Consider the following 21404-nt stretch of genomic DNA (forward strand, 5'->3'; position numbering starts at 1 on the left):
ATAGGATAGTGATTAAGCTTCTCTGTGCCTCAGCTTCCTCATCCATAAAAGGGACAGATATTATCACGTATGTGAGTGGCTCATCACACGAGTCACACAATGTGAGTGACAATCTCTCCTACCCTGTTGTCACTGGAGGCCACACCCCTGCCAATAGGAGCTGAGTGAACACTGCCTGATCACTTTCCATGCAGATATATGTTTATTGATCATTTGCTCCAAGTGCTGCATTTTGGGTAAAGAAGGAGGTGGTGTCCATCTGCGGTGTGAGGTTGGTCAGTGGGAAACCTAGAAAATGGCTCCTCTGCCCTAAGTAGGTACACTAGGGGGAAAGGAGCTGAGCTGCCCAACTGACCCCATGCAGCTGCAGGAATAGATGATATAACACAGTGACAGATGTGGGCAGGGCCAGGAGCCCCTGTTGGGACAGTGGTGGCAGAGCCAGGAAGAGGGATAGTGTGAGGCAGGAACTTGGCACCAAGTGGTCCCAGATTCTGGAAACAGACTCAGCCAGCAGTTTCCCTGCTCAGTTCTGGGGCTGAGGTCCCCATGGATGCCTACATGCTTGCATATTTCCATCAAGCCTGTGCAAGCTGAAAGCAGACATAACCACAACCTAGATAGGGACTGTGACTACCTGCCAGGCTCCACGCTTTGGGTAGTGGTAGATTCAGGAGTGGCAGCAGAGAAGGGCCGCAAAGACAGAGTTCAGGCTCAGGAACATGAGTTAGTGCTGCATGAGGACAGGAACCTGACACTGACTGTCCACAGGACCCTGTGTATGGTCGAGTCATACAGTTAGTCACTTCCTGTCTAATTCAGGCATGCCACAGCCAATCAGAGCATGGAGGCCAAAAAGCATATACAGACCCACATACAGGCTTAATCTCTGACTCCCAGAAAGAAGCACCACCAATTGGGAAGTTCTAGTCTCACTTGGGGTTCATGATTTTGGTCAAAAAGAGGGCAACTTGAGTATTTGTGTCAAGGATAATCATCAGGAATGGCCTGTCAAAATTAAAAGTAAACGGGATCGTACATAAAGGCAGAAATTCAAATTTCGCTCTTGTGGCAGCTGCTGCTTCTGTGCCTGTCTCAGCCATGTCCAGCACAGCCTTGTGGACCACCTGTAGGAGAAAGACATCACTCACTGGAGACCAGGGTGGGCAGCAGAGGAGATTTCTAGAGCAAGCATTGACTGCTGACCTCAGACACTGGTGAGCTTGTTTGTTCCTGCCATGACCTCTACCCCTGGAGTTTCCAAGTCTCTGCTCAGGGTGTGAGATGAGGCCCTCAGGGTCTTCTCAGTGTCTGAGAATCTCTACTGTCCTGAAACCTACCACAGACTGGAGGATGGATATAGGTAACTAACACCTTAATCCACAAGCACCTTCTCAGGAAACCCACAAGGAATAGCCAGGATGTTGGCAGCCAGTGCAGGTTGAGCATCCCTCCTGCTCCAAGCTCCTTGGGGCATACAGCTGCAATGCACATGGCATGGCTTCTCTTTCCCAGACTGCCATGCCCTGCTGGTACAGATCAGAGCCCAGGGCTCTGTGTGGGCACTGGAGAGAACACTAAGCATTGCCAGGCCGTGCGTCTGCAGAAGTAGTGTGAGGTCGTTAGGCGTCTTCTCTCCTATTCTTCAGCTTTTCATTTCAACTGCTACTCATCCTTTCTATTTCCTGCACTGCTACTGTTCTGTGTGCTATTCAGGAAGTTCTGAGCTAGTTCCGAATGAAGAAGCTGAGACAGGAAGTGCTATATGGATTTGGGTGGCACCTGCAGTGGATTGTGGGTGGAACCTGCAGTGCAGCACCAGATGGTTACTGTGGTAGCCTTACCTAAAGCACAGACTCTTTTCCACCCTGGGATCCTGAATCCGATTCTGTTCATGGGGTGGAGGAGGGATGGGCTGCATGGTATCCAGGGGGAGTATATAGGTTTTAATCTCCTCTCCAAGGCATAAGGGAATCTCAGGCTTTCTCAAATACACATCATTCCTTACCCCCACACCTCATCTTCACCATATATATTCTCAAACCCAAAGAGAGCCACCTAGTATGTATTGGTATACCTGAGAGACTCTCAGCTCCTTGGACCCTGTGATCCCAGACAGGTCAGCCTGTGTGGAGAAGACTTCCCTGATGCCCAGCTGTGGAAGGATTTTCTCCAGGCTGTAGTCAGTGGAGATGGAGAACTTGGGCATATAGAGCTTGTCTATCTTCCTAAGAATGACAAAGAGATACATAAGAGTCACTGGTCCCTGGCCCCACCAACCTACCTTGTTGCTAGGGCATCTCTCCATGGACAGTCCTCTCACCAGAGAGCAGCCCTCCTTCCATTCATGCATAGACTCTTTATTTTGTTTTTCCTGAAGCATAAATTAACCGTCAATACCTGAGAGTGTTTACAGTGGGCAGTCAGTGTGGCTAGGTACCAGCTGTTCCCTTACCAAGAATGCTTTTCTCCCAGATCCACCAATGCAGCCCTTCCCCTATCATGTGGGCTCAGACTTCATCTAATGATCTTCTAGTTAAAGCTGCACCCTCCATCCGAATCCAGCTGTGCCTATCTTTGAAAATTCCCCTTTTGGTCTCACTGCCTCTCACTTTTTAAGTAGTCAGGTCATGATATCTTATATTTTTAATCACCTACTCTCTGCTCTTCAATTCCAAGATAAGCTTGAGAGGATAAGAAATTTTCTTCTTGAGTCTCTGATATCCTCTCAGGGTCTAAAATCATAGCACAGCACAGAGTAGGTCTTCAAGTCATCATTACACACTGGTGAATGAATGAGTGATGAGGGATGAGATGGCTACCAGGGGCAGAGCTGATTCTCAGAGCTGATCTCATGTCAACCTCACTCCCTCTGCCTTCCAACATTCATGCAGGAATCTCTCTAAGTACAGCCCGTTAGACACAGAAGAATCTTTAGCTCCCGCTATAGCTGATCCTCTCTTAAAAACAACTAAAATGACAGTAAAATTTGCCTCAACTCCACAGTTTGCAGAGGAAACTAACCTGCCCTCCACCTGCCCCTGTTATTCCAGTACCACAGCCATTACATCATTCGGCACTCCACCCTTCCCTGCTGACCATTCAACCGTTACACAGGTATTAGTGAGGTTTTGAGGTATAGGGACACTGGGCTCCAGACCAATTGTAGGTTACAGACTCAGGCCAGATGTGGGTCCTAAAGGCACTCACCGGGGCCTCAGAGAGTCCCTCCACCTCCTCAGGGTCTCTGGCTTCAGGCTGGCTTCCACCTGCTGCATCCTGCCCTCGTCAGGGAGGATGAACAGGGCGCTGCATTGCCTGTGTACTTCAGCTCCACCACAGTGCAGGACAGCTCCTCATCCCGGAAGTAGGGTATGTACAGGATTTCAATACTCATCATGGGCACCTTCACAGATCTGTCCTTATCCAAGTGAAAGTCAGATTCGAATGTGTCATAGGGGTCAAAGGGAAACATCCATTTCCCTAAATGAGAGTAGGTTATTAGAATGTAACAGCAGGGGAGAACCCACCTACACCCCATTTCTGCCAAGCTTCTGAGTCATGAGAACAATCATTCCATCTTCAACACACAGCGTGTACTGTACCATGGTGGTTTCATTATCTATGTTGAAAAATAAGACTTTGGAAGATGCAGATCTATGAATGAAAGGAATCCACAGGCTTGGTTTGGAAAAGGGAACTCAAAACCAAAGCCTGGCTCTTTGAGGTGCCTGAGAAACAATCTGGGATCTGAGGATGTGCGTGTAAGTGAGAAATGACAGTAAAAATGGGGAGACTGGAGCCTGGGGAGAGTTGGGGATCCCTCTTCCTTAGGAGGACCTTGTGTTGAAGGCAGTTACTTGTGAGACATGTTTTCAGAGAAGGAGGAAGAGACTGTGTCCTCTCACACTGTGATCTTTCCATGGCGCCCTTCGGTGTGAACCACCTAAGGGGACATAGAGTCTAGAGCCAAGTGTGGGCTTAGATTGAAGCTCTAGAGACCTGAAATTTCTCAGGGTCTGATTCCCAGGACCCCATAGTTGGTGGCTAAGACACGGATGTTGAGTCTTCATCTCATGCGTGGCCATGTTCCCCTCCATGAAATCAGATATCTTGCCCAGACTTGCCCCACATCCCAAGCACATGTGATCATTTGCAACACACCCTAGGGGACTGGTGCATGGACAGCTTCTTAGGCTCAGGATCCAGCAGTATAAACATACAGCACCACCTCCTCATAGCCAAGCAGCATTGGTTTTTGGGTCCTGGGCCAGCAGAGGGAGCCACACCCATCCTTCAGGCCATTCCTCTGCTTTCCCTCTTCTCAGAGCCCAGTAGAGCTGGGGCCATCCTGTCCTCCTGTCCTCCTCTCCTTTTCCCTGTTCTATTTACAGCCAATGGTTTTCTGTCTGTAGTCTCAGAACCTGCCCTCCTCTGCCCTGGACTAGTACATTTACACGTCCAGCCTCAAATCCACTCCAGATGTAGTCACATTACGATTTTCATCAGTCACTGTTCTGTGGGCTGTCACCTCAGTCTCTGCTTTCTACCAGGCTGGGTTTTTGGGTGTGTACTCTGGATATCCATCCCAAACCCTTACCCAAGGCAATCCCAGCTCAGTCTCCCAAAACACCAGATTCCATGGCTCAGGAGACAGTCTTGGGCACTGTGGCCTCCCAGGCTGCCAGGCTAGTTGTCTTTTAGAAACAAACTCCACAGAGCAGCCACACACCACACACAGAACACTGCATGGCTGGGTTTGCCTTCCTATGCTGAGCTCAAGCCTAATGCAGAGAGGATCAGGGCAGAGGTCCTGCACAGGGATGCGTGAAGGGTTTTTCACCACTTGTGGGAATGCTATTTTCCCTTTAAGATTGGGATAGCCAGGCTCCTTAGGTCAAGACCTCCTCAGCCCATCTGTACCCACCTAGAGACAGAGGCTCTCCAGTAGGGAAAGACACCTTCTAAGAAGTGTATTAGAAATGTTGGAGCAGACAGAATGAGGGACCCTGTCTTTGCAGGGAGATGCTGTGGCTTCTCCCCACTCAGGTCGAACTGGATAGCCCAGCTATGCAATCTCCTAGTCAATCAGTTTAAGTCAGAGCCAAAATGAGTTACTGAGAGCTCATGGCTTCTCCAGAGTAAGTACAAGGAACTGCAACCATTATCCAGAATACCCCAGAGGGGAAGTAAGGCCAGTTAGTAAAAAGAAGTTAGGCACCCATGTCTTCTAGGCCATGAGCCCCTCCTTTCTAGTGCTCAGTGTATGGACACAAGGAGCCCAGCCAACACCCTCTCCAACCACCCATGAAACAGTGCCCATCCTCACCTTTAAAGTAGATGTAGTTCACCAGCACCATTAATGTATCCTTATCCAGGCCTGAGATTAGTTCCTTGATCTTCCCCTGGGTCTGTTTGTTCACATAGTCATTGATGAGCTTTTCGGCCTCATGAGGCTGCTGGAAGTCGACACTTGAGGCCTCAGCCTGATAAAGCGCCCTTGCCTTCTCTTCGAACTCTGCCAGGATCTGCAGTTGCTTTTCAACAAACATGGCGCTGCCCTTGCTGATCTGCACCTGGTCTCTTGGCTGGCTGAGCAAGAGGAGGAGCTGCCCAAAGCCCCGGTGGATGTCTGCTTCAGGGGTCTCTATGAGATTAAATTTGAGACCTTCTAGAATCTCTTCAAGGGTTTTGCTTCTTGCTCCCAGGGACAGGACAGCCAAGGCAGCTGAGATGCTGAGTGGGGAGAAGACGATGTTTTTATCTGGATTCTTTAAGGCCAGCTCCTTGTAGAGGCTGAAGGCGAAGTCATTGTTGCTGGATGTCAATGCTAGATTGTCCACTGGTGTTCTCTTGTTTTGGTTTTCCTGGCCTGTAGCATCCCTTCCGAAAACGCCATCTGGTCTAGAGAGGACATCATTTGAGATCCCTGCCATTACTCTAGTCTCCTGGTAGAAAAGAGAAGATCCTTTAATCTGGGATGGCCACGTGAATCCCTGACCACCTCCAAGTCCTCTCACCTGCCCTGCACTGTGTCCCTTTGTGACTATGCATGGGAGGTGCCCTGGCCCCTCAGATGGCAGTGCCACACCCTCTGCTCCTTTTCACTACAGGAAGAAGTGCTGTTGCTGTAACCAGTTTTCCTAATGGAGAACCAAATTCTAAAGAGATGAAGGGATTGGCCAAGGTCACAGAGTAGGTAAGAGAAGACTTAGGGATGGGCTCAAGGCTTTTGTAATTTGAATGTTACCTCTTCTCTTCTGTCTTGATTTAAGGGCTCATTAGAAAGCAGAGGACCTCCTCCTTTGCACTTGTGCCCCCTACCTCATCACCAACTTCTAGTCAGGACTCAAGAAGAAATCTTAGACAGAGGGCACCCCAAACTCTAAAGGATATGTATAAGAAATCTCTCAGCTCTGGGTTTAACTTAATGCAAGCATCTGGGAGTGTGGGCGTTAATAGAGGGCAACACTGGAGTTGTCGGGTGCAGCACCAGAGCCTTGGCCCCCTGAGAACTGGCATCAGAAGGCTGAGAAGGGGGAGGATCTTCAGCTCTGCCATTATTCCACATGGTGGTTTCTATCTCGCCTTGGAAGGCCTCCTGATGGGACGAAACTTGGATGATGTTTGAATGAGTCTCTGCTACCTGGACCAGATTTGATTTTGAATCTCAGGGTGAGGTATGGTGGCAAGAAATCGGTAGATCTTTCTGGGCAACTTGTTGAGTGACCCAGTTTAGAATATTAGTAAAAGTTTATGGCTTTTTATTATCATTGTGGGTATATCTAGGGAATGTCCAGATGACCATCTCCTCCATACACCACTGTAGTGCGGACACAAGCATCATAAAATCTACAGTTGAAGCCAGGCAATGGTGGCACACGCCCTTAATCCCTGAACTAGGGAGGCAGAAGCAGGCAGATCTCTATGAACTTGGGGCCAGCCTGGGGTACTAAAGCTAGTTCAAGAGCAGGCTCTAAAACCACAGAGAAACCCTGTCTCTTAAAACAAAAACAAAAAACTACAGTTGAAGGTTTATGATAATGGTAATCATTGTCACAACCTTTAGCTCCTGTCTAGGTTGCTGAGGACATCAGAGGAGACAGTAGACGGTAGAGGATGAGAAGGGGAGGAGAAGAATAGAGGAGAAAGGACACAGGGGGAAAAGAGGAAGGAACGAGAGAGTGGAAAGGAGAGGATGCAGGAGGATGGGAGGGGTAAGAATGGGGATCGGATGAGGGCACAGGGGAAGATGGGGGAAGAGAAGACTAGAAAAATATAGGAAGAGAACAGAGTGAGAAGGGGAGGAAGGTGTTGGAGCTGAGGCACATGTCTCAAAGCCTGTCACATGACTACAGAGGAGCCAGGAACTTTAACTCCCTTTACCTGTGTCCTCTGTTTACTGTCAGATGGATGCATCCATATCTCAGGAAAAGCATTTAGTAATATTTTTATCAAAATTATTTCCACAGCAAAGAGGTTAGTCTGTGTGTAATAGACTTGGCTCAGTGGATGACCTGTAGTCTTTTTGTTATTAGGAGACACTGGGGCCCTTTCTCTTGGTTATAGGATCTGATCAGAAAGTGAGATATCTGATCCCAAGACTTTTACTGTCTGCTACAAGCATGTCAGTGATTCCACCTCCCCCATGGGGATTCTGTGCATTTCCTGTCTCCCTTTGCTTCCTACAGCAGCACCCAGGGTAATCAAGGTCTCCAAACTTCCTCCCTGTGGAGGGTGGGAAGGAACAGGCTCCTTTCACTCTCCAGAAGCAGAACCCATGGTTCCTCTTCCATCTTCCATAAACAGGGAGACCCAGACTGAAGAAAAGATTTTTATGCTCCCCAGAAATGTTCCCTGATCCTACCCCACCAACCCATGATCCAGGTCATCACCAGTACCACACAGCCTGGCAAAAGCTCCTCCTCTGTTCTCAGAGAGAAAGAATTATGGGAATTACCTGCAGAGCTGAAGGCAGTTACCTGAGTATGCAACAGCTTGGTCTTGATGATCTGGTTGCTGCCTGCCTGCTGTGCTGTTCTTCCCACTGCAGAGTGATGTCTATTTATGCCCACCAGAGTCTCCTCCCTCTTCTTAGGAAGTGCTGACCCAGACAAGTTCTGCTCTGTGCTCAGTCTGGAATGGACTGATGGGATGATTTCTGGTATTGCGCATTGAGAAGCTCTCCCTAGCAGAACCACTTCCTGACCACAAGCCCAGTGTGTTGCTTTCAATTTTCTATTTCTCTAATTGTTTCATAGTCTGTGTGGAACTGGGGAAAAGTCAGAGTTAACAAGGCAGGGCACAAGCCCTACTTTTCACCAGATAGGGCTGCAACTAACTTTTATTGCAGACTTCTTAAGTAACTTCAAAAAGAATAGAAACCTATTTCCATGCTCCGTGATTTCTTAATAAAAACTCATACATTAATAAACAGAGGTCTCAATGCTAACGAGACTCCTCCTCCATCTGTGTAACCGTCCTGTCTGGTAGCAATGAGCATAATCTAAATAGACCCTCACTCTGCCCTCTTTGGCATCAGACTTCTGAAGGGAAGCTGCCTTGTCTGGCACTGAAGGGAAACCCCTGAAAGGATTCTGTGTCTGCAGAGCCTGGATGACTGATGTGAATTCTGGTACTGGAGAGAGATGGGAACATTGCAGGTCCTAATTGCCCTCTCATGTGTAAGTGCTGCCTCTCTGCAACAGACAAGTTTGCCTCCCTCTGTGTCAGAAGTCAACCCTGTGACAATAGACTTCTCCTACTTACAGACAAAGAGCTTCAATCCAAAAGCTAAGATTGCCAGCAGATAGCAACTTCACTCCATAGAGAAGCTGCCCCGCCTTGATGCACCTGCCTCTCTGATGTTCCCACCCCTGCATTTCAAAGTTGTCTTTGTGTGGTTAAACTATAAAGTGTTAGTGAAATTACTTCAACACTGGAGAATGGAATTTGGGTAACCAAAATCGGTGTTCTCGGATCATTTTTCACTCTAAATGGCTCCAGAAGAAAGTGTCTCTTAGTCCCTTTAGGATGAGAGCTGTGTTTTTTGCAGCAACAGTGGGGTGAGAGACTCAGCAGACAGGGCTTAGGTCCAAAGCTGCTGTCCGCAGAATGGAGGAGCTGGTCCTATAACAGGAAGGATTTTGGTTGAATCAACAGAAACCTCAAGGCAGGGCTTTGTGTATCAGAGAACCTGATCACCCATGATGCATTTCTGTTTACCAGTAATCACCCTAACCTTCCCACAAATGTCAGCCACCTCAGCAAGAGCACCCAGTCCCCCTTCAATCAGTCAGGCTGAATCAGCTCGACGTTCTTTCCCCACTGTCACATAAAATCTGTTTCCTTTTCTACTCTTCTGCTTCTCTCTGCCCCTAAGCCCTAGAGAGAGACATAGCTTTGGCAGGTTCATCTTCACTAAATCTTTCTTTTTCTCATGGAGTTGTCTGTGTTGATGAATTTACTCTTTCCTGTCTTACATTTGATTCAGAAGCCAGGTAGAATAAACTGGACCTCATCCACCTCAACTGAACTGAAGTGTTGATTTGGACACCCCTCAGTGCAGATCACTTCCTTCTGATGGCTCTTTTCCCAAAATATTCAACATGAAATTTTAGAGTTGGCCTTTCCAGCTGTTTCTCTCCTCCACTGCGCTGGCTCTCTTCATGCCAACTTTACACAACCTATAGTCATATTGCTTCCATCCTCAAACCTCTTCCCCACTGCACACTTACAGATCTGGTTAAGCCCCACCATTTTATTTTTTACTGCAATGTGGCTTGGCAACTCTATAAGATTAACAGATGCTCTCAATGGCCATTAGATGAAAAATTTATTATCAAATTAGTATTGACCTTTACAAATTCTGCTATTTCACATGCAAGCCCTTTGAGAAACCTTATGTTCATGCCTTTGTTCCCCTCCATTCTTGTCCCTCTCTCTGTGCCTGATTCCATACTCAACATATTATAAAAGCCATGGCTTCTCCCAAGGCTAATCAGTACCTAGACTGGTCCCTGTGTAGATCCTGATAGGGTCTTTAAACTTCCCTCTGGAGCATCACAAGTCAGGCCTACATCCTCAGCAGAGTTTTCAAGATTCCTATCTTCTAAGCTCCCACAGAAATTCCCACTGAACTCCCAACACTCAGTTGATTTTCTTGGACAAAGTTGCACAATCCTCTCACAATCCTTCCTAAAACCTAGTAGGTCTGTCACAACAATACCCACTACACTGGTACCATCTTGTCTTACTTCAGGTTTTCTGTTGCTGGCATGAAACACAATGACTGAAAAGTAATTTCGGGAGAAAATGGTTTATTTGGCTTTTACTTCCACATTGCTGTCCATCATGGAAGGAAGTTAAGACAGGAACTGAAATAGCAAAAGATCCTGAATCCAGGAGCTAATGCAGAGGCCATTTAGTGTTGCTGCTTTCGGCTTGCTTCTACCTTCCTCGGTTTGCTTTGTTATAGAAACTCCTTGCCAAAGATGGAATCGTCCACAATGGTCTGAGCCCTCTCCCATCAACAGATAATTAAGAAAAAGCCTTCCAGCCAGATCTTATGGAAGCATGTTCTCAGTAAAGGGTTCCTTCTTGCAGATAACACTAATTGTTTATCCAGGTAACATGCCAGCTCAGGGGCCATGAACAAAGTGATCACAGTGTCAGAGATGTACTTACACATGGGTTTGACAACATGGACTGCCAGTTGGCAAGAATGACCTTGTAATGTCTACTACTGAGGGCCAGATCTGCCAGCAGCAGAGACCAACACTGAGCTCCAGGTAGGGTGTTATTCTCCTGGAGTCTAGACAACAATCTGGAGGCAGGGTGGATATATTGGGCCTCTTTCTCTATGAACAGGAAAATGCCTTTTTCTTATTGGAGTTGATAATTATTCTGGTTATGGATTTGCTTTTCCTGATGCATTGCTTCTGCGAAAACCATCATCCATAGACTCAACTAAGGTATTATCCCATGGTTATGTTATTTCACACAGTATTGTGTCTGACCTAAGAACTCACATTATACTCAGAAAATTGCAAAAAGGTGCCCCACATCAAGAATTCACTGGCTTTAACATGCTCCCTACCATTCTGAAGCAGCTGTCCTGATAGAAAGACGGAATGGCTTTCTGGAAACACAGTTACTTTGCCAATTATTTGGCAGCATTCTGGAGGGCTGGGGCAAGGTTTTCAAGAAGGTGGTATATGCTTTGAACCATTGTCCAATACATAGCATGGCTTCTTCTTTAGCCAGGATCCACAAGTCCAGTAGTTTAGAGGTGAATAGGGTCATGTTTCCACTCATTCTCATCCCCAGTGACATACTATGAAGATATCTGATTATTATCCCTTATCTTCCTATTGGTCTAGAAACTAGTTCTAGAGATTGGGTTACTGAGCTGGGAAGCAAAACATTCCTCTGTATTGAAGGCTCAGACTTGCCCTAGCTGTTTTGGTTTCTGATGGCTTTTATCTAACAGTTTAATAATGGAATAACTGTGTTGGGTGGAGCAATTGTTCCTGATTACCAAGCTGAATTTGATTGCTTGTCCACAGCTGAGGGGAGAAAGATTATGTCTGCAGGTCATGTGATCCTTTAAGACATCTCTTTGTGTGACCACATCCTTAGATTAAAGGTGGGAAATTTCAAAAAACCAGCCAGGCAGGATGACAAAGGGCATGAAGGCCTGGATCATGTCTGCAGGAAAGAGTGAAGACCTGGTGAGGTGTTCGCTGAGTGCACAGGGAATACAGAGGGAGCAAAGGAGGACCACAGTTACCAATGCCAGCAAAGTTGGCTGCAGAAATGAGGGTTATTATTGACACGAGGGTTTCTGTTCTTTTTTGATAAAGAATGTATTTGTACAAATTTGTGTTTTCTTTCCTAAATTTATTCATCATATAGTGTAATGTCAATTAAGAGAATATCAGTGGATATAATATTCAAGGAACCTGACACTGTCTGTCCACAGGACCCTGTGCATACAGTCATACAGTTAGTCATTGTCCTGTCCAAACCAGGCACAGCACAGCCAATCAGAGCATGGGATAGCCATCATACACATAGAGATCCAAATACAAACTTAATCCCAGCTCCCAGGAGGAACCTGCACCACTTGGGAAGTTCTAGTTTCCCTTGGGATTCGTGATTTTGGCCATAAAGAGTGAAGTCTGAGTATCTGTGTCAGAGATAATCATCAGGAATGGCCTGTTGAAATTCACTCTCAAAGGATTTTTAATTAGAGCCGATCCTCTCATCAACAATCCCGTGGCAGCCGCTGCTTCTGTGCCTGTCTCAGCCACGTCCAGCACAGCCTTGTGGACCACCTGTAGGAGAAAGACATCACTCACTGGACACCAGAAAGGGCAGCAGAGGTGATTCCTGGAGCATCCACTGCGGGCCTCTGCTGCTCGTGAACTTGTTCCTATCATGAGCTCTGCCCCTGGTGTCAACCAATCTCTCCTCAGGGTGTGAGACGAGGCACACTCTGGGTCTGCTCTGTCTCTGAGAATCTCTGCTGCTCTCAAAACCACTACACACTGAGGATGGGTGGAGGCAACACCAGTCCTTACTCCACTTACTCAGGAACCTCACAGGGAGCAGCCATGGCGCTGGCAGGCAGCGCAGGCTTCAGCATCCTTCCTGCTTCAGGCTTCTTGGAGCATACAGTTGTAATGTACATGGCATGGCTTCTCTTTTCCAGAGTGCCATGGCCTGCTGCTACAGATATGAGCCTAGGCATTGCCAGGCTGTGCGTCTGTGGAGGTAGTGTGTCGTCCTAGAGCTCTTCCTCTCCTATCCTTACGCTGTTCATCACAAATGCTATACATCTTTTGTTATTTCCTTTAGTCCTATCTTCTGTGTGCTAATCAGGAAGTTCTGGGTAGCTCTGAGGTGAAGAAGTTGAGATTGGAAGTAGTTCACCCTGAAGTGGATTGTGGGTAACATCCGTACTACAGCACAGGTTAGTACCTACGGTGGTCTATAACCAAGCAAAGGCTCTGCCCTGCCCTGGGCTCCTGGGTGAGGTTTTCTTCAGGGCATAGAGGGGGGACTGGCTGCAAGGTATCTCCCAGTCGTATCTGAATTGTAACCCAGGATGAGGGAATCTCAGAGATGCAGGCTTTCTCTCACACGCCTGGCCTCACCGTCCACATTCAGGCACCAATGACAGTCACCCAGTGTGTCTTAGCTTACCTGAGAGACTCTCAGTTCCCTAGACCTTGTGATCCCAGACAGGTCAGCCTGTGTGGAGAAGACTTCCCTGATGCCCAGCTGTGGAAGGATGTCCTGCAGGCTGTAGTCAGTGGAGATGGAGAACTTGGGCAGAGAGAGCTCCTCGATCTTTCTGCAAAGCGAAAGGAGAAATGCAAGAGTCACTGAAGTGTGGGTTCTTCTCAAACCGCTTTGTACCTTGCGCAGCTCTCCACACATGGCCCCCTTACTGAAGAGAAGCCGTCTTTCCGTCTGTGTTTTCATCAGAGATTTTGTTTTCCTATTGCATTAATTCTCCATCCTGCTGGAGAGTCAGCGAGGCTTTGTATCAACTTTTCTTTACCAAAAATGCTTCTCTCCCAGATCACAAAATGCATCCTTGCCCTGGCGTGTGGATGCTCAGACTTCACTTAATCTTCCTCTTATTTAAGATTGCACACCTCATCTGACTCTAACTTCCCTTATCCTTGGATCCTCCCCTACTTAATCTCACTGCGTCTCACCTTTTAACAATCACATAATGATCAGTTCATTTCCATCTCCCCACTCTCTCTTCTTCAATTACAAGATGAGTCCACAGGGTAAGAAATCTTGTGTTTTAGTCTCTGACATACTCTCTGGATTTAAATTAGAACACAGTACATAGTAGGTCTTCAAGTCATCATTGCACGCTGGTGAATGAATGAGTGATGAGGGATGCGATGGCTGCACAGGGCAGAGCTGATTCTCAGAGCTGATCTCCTCTCACCCTCACTCACTCTGCCTTCCAACACCCATGCAGGATTCCGTGTAATTTCAGCCTGGGAGACACAGGAATCCTCAGCTCCTGCTCTAGCTGATGTCATCTTGTGAACAACAAAAATGACTGAAAACGCAGTCCCCACACTACAGAGCCAGCAGAGGAAAACTCACCTCAGCTCCACTCTCCCTTCTGACTGCACTCGTTACACTGAGGGCTCACTAGACTCTGTGGTACGGGGACACTGGGCCCCAGGACAATAGGACGAGGAGCCAGACCAACTCTGGTTCCAGTGGATACAAACCTGGGCCTCCAAGAGTCCTGCCACTTCTTCAGCGTCTCTGGCTGCAGGCTGGCTTCCACCTCCTGCATCCGACCTTGGTCAGGGAGGATGAACAGGGCGCTTGCTTTGCCTGTGTACTTCAGCTCCACCACAGTGCAGGACAGCTCCTTATCCCGGAAGTAGGGTGTGGTCAGAAACTTAACTTTCATCATGGGCACCTCCACAGTCTTCTCATTGTCCAAGTAGAAGTCAGACGCAAGTGTTAAATCAGGGTCAAAGGGTTTCCCCCATTTTCCTAAATGTGGAGCAGGACATCAATTGTAACATCAGCAGAGAGACCCCACCTCCACCCCATTTCTGCCCAGTTCCCCAGTCTTGACAGTCTTCCACAATCCATCTGTCACAGCACTTAGTTCCCTTCAAGGTTAGAAAAAACATTGGCAGATGCAGAACTGTGAGTGAGAAGTGATCCGCAGGCTTGGAAAGGAACTAAAACCAAAGCTTCCCTACTTGAGGGAGCTGGGAAACAGTCAGGCGTCCGAGGCTCGGGTGTATACCACAGACTTAGAGTGAAGGTGCTGAGACGGGGGCCTGGGAGTGTATGGGAACCCTTCTTCCTCAGGGGGAACTTTGTCTAGAAGGAAGTCCCTTGTGGACAGGTTTTAGGGGAAACAGGACAAGGGAGACTGTGTTCTCCTACACCATGGTCTCAGGGTGGTGCTCGTCAGTGTGAACCACCTTAGTGAGAGTCAATGTCCAGATGCATGGGTGGGTTTAGATGCAAGCCTGTGACTTCTGCAATTTCCCACAGCTGGATTATCAGTTGCCCATAGTTAATTGATGACGACATGGCTAATGAGTCCTCTACTCTCCCATGATCAATGTTCTCCTCTATGAATCAAAATTATCCTGCTCAGACTTGTCCCACCTCCCAAGTGCATGCGCCAATCTGCAATACATCCTTGGGGACTTGGTACTTGGAAAGTTTTTGGGTCAGGATCCAGCAGATATACTTACATCTCCACTCACAGGCAACCTGCCATTGTACTTGGGTCCTTGGCCAACAGAGGGAGCCACACCCTGCAGTCTCACCCTTCAGATCATCCCTCTGCTTCCTCTCTCTGCAGAACACAGCAGTTCTGGGACCATCTTTCCATCCTGTTCTCTGTACTACCTTCCGCTGTCCTTGGCCAACTGGTTTTCTGTCTATGGTCTCAGATCCCACCATGGTGATAATGGACTGAACCTCTGAACTGTAGTGAGTTTCGCCAGTGAAATGCTTTCCTTTAGAAGAGTTGCCATGGTCATGGGGTCTCCTTACAGCAGGAGACACTGACCAAGGCTCTGAACTGCAGGGGAACCATGACTTCCGCATGCTCAGGTAGGACTGCACATGTGACCCGTGCGTTCTGCTAGTCAGTAATTTAGGTCACAGTCAAATTCAGCTCTCTTAGACTGGGAGCTCAGGGATTCTGTGGAGTACGTACAAGGAACCACATATATATAAAAAAGATCCCAAAGAAGAAGTAAGGCCTTTTAATAATAATAAGTTAGTCACCCCTGTCTCCAGGGCCATGAGCCCCTCATTTCCAGGTGTCAGCGTATGGACACAAGGTACCCAGGCAACACCCTCTCCAACCACCCATGAATCAGTGCCCATCCTCACCTTTAAAGTAGATGTAGTTCACCAGCACCATTACTGTATCCTCATCCAGGTCTGGGATCAGTTCCTTGATCTTCCCCTGGGTCTGATTCCTCACATAGTCATTGATGAACGTTTTGGCCTCATGAGGCTTCTGGAAGTCGACACTTGAGGCCTCAGCCTGATATAGTCCCCTTGCCTTCTCTTTGAACTCTGCCAGGATCTGCAGTTGCTTTTCAACAAACATGGTGCTGCCTATGCTGATCTGCAGCTCCTCATTTGGCTGACTGAGCATGAGGAGGAGCTGCCCAAAGCCCTGTTGGATGTCTGCCTCAGGGGTCTCTGTGAGATTGAACCTGAGACCTTCTAGAATCTCTTGCAGTGTGTTGTTGCTTGCTCCCACGGACAGGACGGCCAAGGCAACTGAGATGCTGAGTGGGGAGAAGACAATGTTTTTATCTGGATTCTTCAAAGTCAGCTCCTTGTAGAGGCTGAAGGCGAATTCAATGTTGGTGGAGGTCAGTGCTAGACTGTCCACTCGTGTCCCGTTACTTTGGTTTTCCTGGATTGCAATGTCCCTTCCCAAGGTGCCATCTGGCTGGCAGAGGACAGCAGGGGAGTTTCCAGCCATCACTCTGGTCTCCTGGTTGAAAAGAAAAGGTCCTTTTATCTGGAATTTCCACGTGATTCCCTGACCATCTCCTAGTCCTCCCACCTGGCCTGCACTGTGTCCCTTTGCTGCCTTTGTACATGGGAGGTACCCTGGCCCCTCAGATGGCAGTGCCACACCCTCTGCTCCTTTTCACCACAGGAAGAAGTGCTGTTGCTGTAACCAGTTTTCCTAATGGAGAACCAAGGCCCAGAGAGATGAAGGAATTGGCCAGGACACAGTGTAAGTAAAAGAAAAACTGGGTATGGGCTCAAGGCTTTTGTAATCTGAATGCCACCTTTTCTCTTCTGGCTTGGCTTAAGTGCTCATTAGAAAGCAGGGAACCTTTTCCTCCTCACTTGTGCCTCCTACCCCATCAACAATTTCTAGCAGGGACTCAGGGATCAAACCTTAGACCAGCTATATAGCAGAGAACCCACCACAACCTCAAATAGACAGGTCTTAGAAATCTCACAGCCCCGGGTTGAATTTTAGTGCAAGTATTTGGGAGTATGTGGGGTTAATTGAGCACAGCACTGGAGTCGTCTTGTGCAGCACCAGAGCCTTGGCCTCCCGAGAACAGGCGTAGAAGGATGGGGATAGGGAGGGTCTTACAGTCCTGCCAAAAGCCACACTGTGCTTTGTATCTCAATAAAAAGGTCTCCTGATGGGAAGAAAAAAGAATGGTGTTAGAGTCTCTGCTACCTGGACCAGATTTCATTTGGCTATCAAGATGGATGTTTGATGTCAAGAAATGGGTGGAGCTCTTGGCACCCTGGTCACTGACCCCTGTTCATTATAGTAAAAGAGCAGCTTATTATGGGCATTGTGGGTATTTGTAGGGAATGTCCAGAAGGCCATCTCCTGCATAAGTCCCTGGCCTGGGGACATAGGCATCATAAAGACTACATTTGAAGGTTTATGATCATGGTAAACACTCCCACCCACCTTTAGCCTCTGTCTATTTTGTAGATGACTTCAGAGGAGACAGTAGATGCTAGAGGGATAGGAAAATCAGAGAGAAGAACGGAGGAGAGAGGGCACAGTGGGGAAAGGATGAAGGAGTGGGGAAGTGGAAGGAAGAGGAGGCAGGAGGAGATGAGGAGGAAGGGGATCAGATGAAGGAGCCAAGGGGCAGATGTAGGGGAGAGAAGACTGTGACAATACAGGAGGGGAGGAGAGTAAGCAGGGGAGGGAGGTGTTGGAGCAGAGCCACATGTCCCCAGGCATGTAACATGCTTGCAGAGGGACGGGGACTACAGCTGTCCTTACCTTGTGTTACCTGTCAGATTGATGCAATTATTTCTTTAGAAAACATTCAACAATATTTTATGTCAAAATTAATTCTACAGAAAATATGCTAGTCTGTTTGTGTAGCCGACTTGGCTCAGTGGCTGAGCTGTATTAGGAGAGGGTGAGGTCCCTTTTCTTGGCCATGGGATCTTCCGGGGAAGTGAGGTTTCTGACCCCAAGATTTTCTACTCTGCTGCAAGCATGGCAGTGATTCCACCTCCCCCATAAGGACTCTGTAAATTTCCTGTCTCCCTCTGTTTCTCACAGAAGCACCCAGGCTAGTCAAGGTCTCAAAACTTCCTCCCTGTGGAGGGTGGGAAAGAGCAGGCTCCATTCACTCTCCAGGAGCAGAGCCCATTCTTCCTCCTCCATCTTCCATAGACAGGGAGACTCAGACTGAAAAGCAGATTTTTATGCACCCCAGAAATGTTCCCTGATCCTAGTCCAGTGCCACAGGATCAACTCCTTACTCTACCAACCCAAGACTCCACGCCATCACCAGTACCACACAGACCTGGGAAGTCTCCTTTGTCCTCTGAGAGCAAGATTCAGGGAATCACCTGCAGAGCTGATGCCCACTGCCAGTGTCTGTGATAGCTGAGTCCTGATGTTCCCCGTTGCTGCTGCCTGGTGTGTTGTTCAGTCCACTGCACACTGATGTCTACTTATCCCCACCAGAGACTCCTCCTTCTTCTTAGGAAATGCTGACACAATCAAGCTGTGCTCTGTGCTCTGTCTGGTAATGGACTGATGGATGCTTTCTAGTAATGTGCATTTAGAAGCCCTCCCTAGAGAGAACCACTTCCTGGTCCAAAGCCTGGCTGGCTGATCTGAATTTCAGTACTGGCGAGAGATGGAAGCATTGCAGGACCCGAGGCTAATCACCTTCTTCTGGGCTAAGTGCTGCCTCTCTGCAACAGCCATGTTTGCATTCTACCGTGTAAGAACTCAACCTTATGACTATAGAGTCTATTACCTTATAGACATCTAGCCAGGCGGTGGTGGCACACGCCTTTAATCCCAGCACTTGGGAGGCAGTGGCAGGCAGATCTCTGTGAGTTCGAGACCAGCCTGGTCTACAGAGCTAGTTCCAGGACAGGCTCCAAAGCCACAGAGAAACCTTGTCTCGAAAAACCCAAAAAAAAAAAAAAAAAAAAAAAAAAGCCAAAAAACCCCCAGAAAACCTTATGGACATCTAGCTTTAGTCCATATCTATGAATGCCAGCAGACAGTATCTTTCTTGAGCCCATAAAGAAACTTCCTCATCTTGATGCACCTGTGTCTCTGCATCTCCACCCCTGCATTTTAAACTTGCCTTTACTGTGACTTTCTTTGTTTTGTGGAGACTCAAAGTTTTCATGAACTATTTCCTTGTGGAACATGGAATTTGGGGTAACAGAAATCTGTGTTTCAGATCACTGTCAGTCAAATGGCTCTAATAAAGTCTCTGTTATTCCCGTTAAGATGAGAGCTGTGGTGTCTGCTTCAACAGTGGGATTAGAAACTCATCAGGCATGGGTTAGTTCCAAAGTTTCTGTCCCCCAAACGGAGGTGCTGGTCCTAACAAGGATTTTATCTGGATAATCAAAGGTTTATAGTCTCTGTGCCCCAGAGAAGCAGATCACCGATGGTGCACTTCTGCTTGCCAAGAGTCACCCTAACTTCCCACAAATGCCAATTACCTCACCAAGGGTACCCATCCCTCTGTCAGCCCAGACAGTCTGAATCAGCTCAAAGATCACAACCCTGCTATCATATAAAAATCTGTTTTCTTTTCTGCCATTTTGCTTCTTTTCTCTGCCACCCCAGAAGAGGTGACAGCCTTGACAGTTTAATCCCCAATAAATCTTTGTTCTTGCCACACTGTTTCTGTTTCCAGGGAGAGACTTCTTTGTGCCTTTAAAGGGGCCTTATCCTCCCTAACTGATCTAAAGTGAAGATTTTTGACATTCTTGTGTGCCAATCATTTGCTTCTGCTGGCCCTGGACCTCTTTATTCCCCTGCTGTAGTGATATTTCATTTGTATTTTAATAAATTAAGCTTGCTTGAAGAACAGAGAGTAAAGCAGCCCCATTGGTCAGCTGTACAGACCAGGCAGTGGTGACACACACCTGTAATCCCAGCAGCCTTACTAGTTTGAAATAGAAGTCAGGCAGTTGTGGTACATGCCTTTAATCCCAGTCCTAGGGAGGAATATAAGATGTGGGGAGACAGCTCTTTTACACAGTCTCCTTCTGAAATTCCTGGAGACTGGATGGCCATTTCAGATTGAGGTAGAGGTAAGAGCCAATGTCTGATGCTTTTGCTTTCTGACCTTCAGCTTGAACCCCAATATTTGCCTCTGGATTTTGATTAATTGTGCTATACCCACCAAGTAGTCAAGTCTGAGTTTTAGAGTCTGCCTCTCCAGCTCTTTTTCTCAGTCAGTGTTTGCTGGATTTACATCAATATTACATAATCTATGGTCATCTGAGTGGAGGGCACCTCAGGTGCCATAGTGAAGGCCGAGGACCAGCCTGCAATTTCTTAATTAGTTATGGAAGGGGAGGGCAATGCCCATGGTGGTCCCGTGTTTGTATGAAAGCAGACTGAGCAAGCCCCGTTAGCCAGTAGGAAGCACCTTCTATGGCCTCAGCATTGGCTCCTGACTTCAGAATGCTGCCCTGTTTGAGTTCCTGTCCTAACTTCTTGCAATGATAAAAACTGCTGTGCAAATGTAAGACAGAGAAATTCTCTCTTCCCCAACTTCCATTTCAGCCTTGGCATTTCTTTCATCGTAGCAGTAGAAAACTGACCTAAGATATCCACTAACTGCCCTCTCCTCTGTCCATCCCTACTTCCTGCAGAGACCTTTCAGAATTTCCTTTTGTGTGTGTCTCTCATTGCATGACTGCAGCCTGTTGTATCTCTGTATTTTTCTACTCCTGGAGCCTGTTGAACAAAAGTCCTGCTGGTTTATCAGGCAGCTCCCCTATGCACCCCTGGGCATCCCATCCTCTGTAAAGGGATGCCTGTCCACTGGCATCCTGAGTATCATTCTGACAAGTCTCTTTCTCTTTGAGGACACCTTCAGATAGAGAATCTGTTGCTCCATCACTGACTGCATCCCTCCCTGTGCCTTTGTTCCTGTGCTATTGGAATCCTCCTGCTGGAATACTGTCAGGCTCTTCTCTAAGTCTCTCCCACTTCCTCCTCACTCTGAAGTTCTCCTCAAGGCTGCCTTTTTTCCTTCTTTCTCTCTCTCTGTCACTTGATCAATCAAGGACCTTTTCCATTCCAAACTTGACTCCTCAACTTGCTTATATCCTTAAGTCTCTTTTCCTCCTCCCACTTACAGATCTGATTAAGCCTCAACACCTTACTTTTTATTGTAATATGTCCTGAATGTGATTTAAGTCAAACATTCTCAGTGACCAGTAGATGACATATTCGATACCAGATTCTCACTTATCTAGACAAATGCTGCCATTGATCAGGTCTGAGTACCTCTATGTTCAGACTTTCTTTAGCCTCAGTTCTTTCTTCTCCCTCTGTGCCTCTTGCCAAAGTCCAAACCTCCTCCAAAAATTCA

At 47.5% G+C, this 21404-nt stretch overlaps 1 protein-coding gene and 1 pseudogene across 1 annotated transcript; both read right to left on the minus strand.

Annotated features, from left to right (window-relative positions):
- Positions 1–222: 222 nt before the first annotated feature.
- LOC130882510 (serine protease inhibitor A3N-like) lies at positions 223–8100 on the minus strand (annotated as a pseudogene).
- Positions 8101–12137: 4037 nt separating this feature from the next.
- LOC130882603 (serine protease inhibitor A3N-like) lies at positions 12138–16522 on the minus strand. Its single transcript, XM_057782856.1, has 4 exons — positions 15916–16522; positions 14267–14544; positions 13210–13356; positions 12138–12338 (listed from the first exon to the last, which is right to left on the minus strand). Exons 1-4 carry the CDS (start codon positions 16520–16522, stop codon positions 12138–12140), a joined length of 1233 nt encoding a protein of 410 aa, XP_057638839.1.
- Positions 16523–21404: the final 4882 nt, after the last annotated feature.

This window comes from Chionomys nivalis, chromosome 10, assembly GCF_950005125.1.
Source record: "Chionomys nivalis chromosome 10, mChiNiv1.1, whole genome shotgun sequence".
NCBI classification, from domain to species: domain Eukaryota; kingdom Metazoa; phylum Chordata; class Mammalia; order Rodentia; family Cricetidae; genus Chionomys; species Chionomys nivalis.

Excerpts from the sequence above, each read along its gene's own strand:
- LOC130882603 (XM_057782856.1), bottom strand. The coding sequence starts at position 16,522 with ATGGCTGGAAACTCCCCTGCTGTCCTCTGCCAGCCAGATGGCACCTTG. Across the intron at positions 13,357-14,266 it reads ACTCTTGGAGGCCCAGGTTT|ATCGAGGAGCTCTCTCTGCC; the intron begins GTATCCACTGGA and ends CTTTGCAGAAAG. Across the intron at positions 12,339-13,209 it reads GGGAACTGAGAGTCTCTCAG|GTGGTCCACAAGGCTGTGCT; the intron begins GTAAGCTAAGAC and ends TTTCTCCTACAG.